The 4,650-nt window shown below is 42.8% G+C and overlaps 1 protein-coding gene across 2 annotated transcripts; it reads right to left on the bottom strand.

The window, feature by feature from the left end:
* On the bottom strand, positions 1 to 3,130 carry bmp15 (bone morphogenetic protein 15). 2 transcript variants are annotated; one of them, XM_066714853.1, is made up of 2 exons: positions 2,743 to 3,130; positions 1 to 2,120 (listed from the first exon to the last, which is right to left on the bottom strand). In XM_066714853.1, exons 1-2 carry the CDS (start codon positions 3,008 to 3,010, stop codon positions 1,294 to 1,296), a joined length of 1,095 nt encoding a protein of 364 aa, XP_066570950.1. In that variant the 5' UTR covers positions 3,011 to 3,130; the 3' UTR covers positions 1 to 1,293. The 2 variants fall into 2 exon arrangements, with proteins under 2 accessions (XP_066570950.1, XP_066570952.1); XM_066714855.1 differs by having other exon boundaries at positions 1 to 2,117.
* Positions 3,131 to 4,650: the final 1,520 nt, after the last annotated feature.

Here is a 4,650-nt window from a genome sequence, read left to right as displayed (position 1 = left end):
TAACAAGCAGGAACTATTTTTATTCAATAATAAAGTGCACAATCCCATGCTTTTTGATGATGCTGTGCCATACAATGGATACCAACAGGTTTAGTTTTGTACCAGCTCAGCTCTAATAATGTGAGATTGGTTTCTCCTCAAGAGGGGGAAAAATACAGCATTGTGAATCCTTACTAGCAGTGATGCCCATAAAACACAAAAGGAACTATAAAACCTCAAAAGCAGCCCTTCATAATAGGAACTGTGAACAAGCAGCCAGTATTCACTAAACCTGCTCCATAACCCACATTTACAATTAAGGAATGCTTGCTAGTATTAAAAACTCACTTGTATAACAGCAGAGAGAAAAAAGTAATGTATACATAAATAAAACATAATAAAAAATGGGGGGAAGAAACAATAGTTGATAAAGACAGCATCACATATAAAGTACAATAGGATCTACATAGTCTGCTTCTAATGGAAAGTTATACACACCAGCACTCACAGAATATTTAATAATTGTAGAAAAACTGTCATTTTATTTCTTTTTTTTTTCATTATACATCATAAAACAAACATTTTGTGCAAGAATCATCATACGTATGCCACAAAAAGAGAAAGTGGTACAAAAATAATCCCTCCCGACATATATATTGCACATATCCCTGGAAAACAGTTGTAGTCATTAGGAGATGATCTTCCACCAGTTGGAAATAGTCAATGCAGTCATTAAAGGGGCATCCCTTTAACTGTAATTGTGCAAAACATGCTTTTTTTGCAGGAAAGAAATGGCACCCCTATCCTCTTAGACCCCACCATCCTCTCTGGCTCCTCTCACCTTTGGAATTCTTAAAAAGTTAAGAAATGTTTAATAAAAAAATCTTTGTACTCAGTACAGCAATGATGGAAGTGCAGTATTCTGCTAAGTAACTGTCTAATGAGTGTCCACATTGTGTTTGAGTTCAGAACTAGAATTATACCCCTGACCAGGCCCTTCTTACTGTTTTTTTAGACTACTTTCATATGTGTACCATAATAACAAACCACCACTATGAATATTTGGATCCTGCTTCTGCCTCATGAAATCACTGTGCTCACATTTATTTTCCTTCTCTCTAAAGAACAGGGAAAAGGGACACAGGGTTTGGTTCTAATCCAAAATGCACTGACGATAGGGAACCGTGCAAAGGCCTGCAGCCCAGTCAGTGCATCCACTGCACCATGCAAAGGGTTTGAGTATAAAGGCGAGAGGATGTGAACCGAAAGGGGTGCCGTTTCTCTCAGTGCCCAGCGCACTAGGCGTCCCATTCCCTATCTGCAAGTACATGACTCAGCGATCATGTCCTCGTATTCCTTGTACACGATGCTGCCGTTTTTCTCCATCATCAGGACGCTAATAGGCTTGTATTTGTAAGGCACGCAGGCCGGCGGGGGCACGTCGTTGTTGGCCAGCTCGTTGATGAAGTTCTGCACAATGGCGTGGTTGGGTGAATTGTAGCCGTAGTGAAGGATGCGGGGGCAGTCGCCTTTACAGTAGTGCGGGTTGTACTTGTACGGGGCGATGATCCAGTGCTCCCAGCCAAGGTCTCGGAAGGTTACCCTGTACGGGTGCAGCTTGCACTGGTTTCTGACCACGCTGTTCTTCTGGAGGTAGTTGGGGATGTCCGAGCCTATGCTGCCAACCTGCCTGGCCTTCCTGGAGTGTGGAGGGGAAACGGGTTCGGGTCCGTGAAGATTCTGCCAGTCGGTCTTGCCCTTGTCATCGAGATACAGCAGCAGAGCCGGCTCCCTCAGCTGGGCTCTTTCAGAGGACAGCTCCCTCGTCCTCCTCCGTCTGCTGCTCTGCGGGCTTTCTTGGACGCATCTGTACTGGATGGCCAACGACAAGCGGTCTGCTGTCCGTTCCAGGACATGCGGCGTGATGTCCATCTCTGTCCACTGCTCCTCTGCTCTGAAGACCACCCTGCCGCCCCAGGACGTCTCTCCTGCAGGTCCCCGGGATGTGACTGCAATATCACAGCTGATTGGCTGGTGGCGGAGGGAAGGGGCTCGCAAGTGGACGAAAGCCACCTTCAACAGCTTCTCCTTTGGAAGGATCTTCAGCTCGTAGTCCACACTGTGGGTGTGCCAGGGATCTGCTTCAAACAAGACAGAGACATACAGCCATGTGACTCGCAACAGACAATTTAAATAACTTTTGTTTGACTCCAGTATGCCAAACTGAGAACAGACTGAATTACCCATACTGCCCATTTTTTTGAAAGCTTACAGTATCCAAGTTTAGCATGAACTGGTGTCCTGGCTAAAAAGTGGGAATTGTAGGCCAAGATGTGGGATGCCTCCTGAGCATCAAGATGTTAACATTGAAAGGGATTTTTAAAAATGCAACTTTTCTCCACCTCAAGTACCCAATCTCTGGCGCTAAACATTTAGTAAATAGGTTTAAAACAGACAAAAGCAGATGAAAGTCGTCAGTGGGATGCAGTATTCCTACATTTGTAAAAAAAAAAAAAAAACATAATAGGATGAAACTACAAAAGCGGTTTCTACTGCTAGATAGTTTGTAAGTGAACGGAAACCACATGCACCGTTGTAATACAATCAATGGTTTGGCCAAAGAAAATCATGTCACAATACATAAACATAACGAATACTAAAGACTACACAAAAGACGCGCATCCATAAACATATATGTTGCATGTAATTCAGCTCACTGGGATTGCCTTTTCCCTCCTGCGGGAGTAGTAAAGGTCAACTCACCTGCAGGGGTAGAGACAGGCGGGCTGCTGGAGGGTCGCACTAGCCTCACAGTATTGGAGCCGAGCCTGCGGGGCTGCCTGGGCCGGCCAGTGCGATCTGCACACCGCCGGTACAAACTCAGCATGAACTGCAGCCTCTGCTCGCCCGCCGGGCTCTGAGCCTCTGCGCTGCGCCGGTCCAGCCCCTCTCCAGCGCTAACAGTTAAACACTTCAGGAAAACAATTAAAGTTAAAATGTGAATAGAGATGCAATGGCCTGTAGCTTTCATCTTGAGTCTCTCGTGTGATTGACTGCGGTTGGATGGGCGACCATTATCCAAAACTTGCAGATCGTATCTGGGTCAGTGGTTTAGGTGATCGCAGGGACTCAATCGTCCATCTCTATCACCTTTTACCCGTGACCCCAATTAACCGCATACGTGTAGAGTCAGGTGACCTTTCATTTCTGTGGCGATCAGTCTACGTCAGTGTAACTCAGGTAGAGGTACTTTTTGATGTATCATTACTGTTTAAATTGTAACTTGAATAAAATTGTTACATTGTACAATACTCACAAATCCGTATATAAATGCGCGGTTTGTAAGAAGTTCAAGTAGTCGTTTTTTGTTTTGTGTTTCCAGTTATGAGGGGATTTTTTCAGTTATGCGTGAAACTACCCTTTACTAAACATTAAAACATTAAAAAAAAAACATTTTCTGTTGCTTTAACTAAAAACGTGGGCTTATTTCAATTGTATTTTGTAGTTTCTGTGTTTCGGGGGTTTTAATTACCTTGACCAAAACGCACTTCCATTCAACGTGGAGAATGAATGATCTTCGGTCAAGCTATACAATATGCACAGTGTTAGTGTGACAGGGCTCTATACATCACATAGCCCATAGAGAGATCCTGCAGGAAGGCGTAATAAGGATGTGGTGGAACTTGCTTGTGTTGTGCCCCCACATTGCGTGTGTGGGTGTAGGCAACTACAGGAATTAATTAGAACAAAATCAATTTACAGAGAGTTCCCCTAATTGCTTTGAACAGAGCAGCAAAGTAGTAGCTGCAGGCAAACTTTAAATTGAAGCCCGTCATAGAGTATGATTGGTTTAGTTATTCTTCCAGTAACATTTCTTTTATCGGCCACTTCACCATCTTGGACACTTGTTTTTGAAATACCTTGGATTTCATGATCAGAACACCTTATTAATTTATACAAATACGCTGGTGATATTTAAAATATAGCAATATCCCAAGTGTAATAGCAGAAAGCTTTACAGTGGTAGACATTCTGTGACTTACCTGATAAATTCATTCGGTGGGGCTATATTATTACATTATTCATATTATTAAAATAAGTTTACTTCTCCATTGATAGGGCCCTTTAAAATCATTTGCATATTTTTGAAAAACTAAAACATCTGTTTAGAGAAACCAACATTCCTTAAGTAAGCTAACTCAAAAGCCCTTCCTATGTGAGAGGACCATAATTCACACTGGAGTTCAGTTAGTACTAAAGTTTGATATGTTTCAGCAAGCATGTATCATCAAAAATAACTTTTGCACCAGAGTGTGCAACAGAGCAGAGACCACTGACAAGACACACACCCCTCCCTTGTGCTTGAAGAGAAAAAGAGAACATCAGACAGCAATTACCCGTGGGAGGCAGCAGCCATGTCAATGTGTGCAGGCTGTCTGTAGACGAGACAACTATCAGATCAGGGGAACAAAGGTATTTAGAAAGCCAGGGGCTTGAGAGGAAGAAAACAGCAATTGATATCACTGTTGTCTGCTAGAAATCTTTCATTAATTAAAAAATAGCTCCAGCACAGATAATTTATTTCATTTTTATTCCGGGAGTACAGGAGCCAAACAAAGAACTCTAACGTTGGATATTCGTTAAACTTTGTAAAAGTGAAAATATTCTGCA

This window comes from Amia ocellicauda, chromosome 10, assembly GCF_036373705.1.
Source record: "Amia ocellicauda isolate fAmiCal2 chromosome 10, fAmiCal2.hap1, whole genome shotgun sequence".
In the NCBI taxonomy this organism is placed as follows: domain Eukaryota; kingdom Metazoa; phylum Chordata; class Actinopteri; order Amiiformes; family Amiidae; genus Amia; species Amia ocellicauda.
The sequence above is the reverse complement of the archived record's forward strand: the minus strand, read 5'-3'. Positions and strand labels throughout refer to the sequence as shown.

Coding starts and splice junctions, on each gene's coding strand:
- bmp15 (XM_066714853.1), bottom strand. CDS start 3,010: ATGAAAGCTACAGGCCATTGCATCTCTATTCACATTTTAACTTTAATT. Junction 2,121..2,742: donor GCCTGTCTCTACCCCTGCAG/GTGAGTTGACCT, acceptor TCTTGTTTGAAG/CAGATCCCTGGCACACCCAC.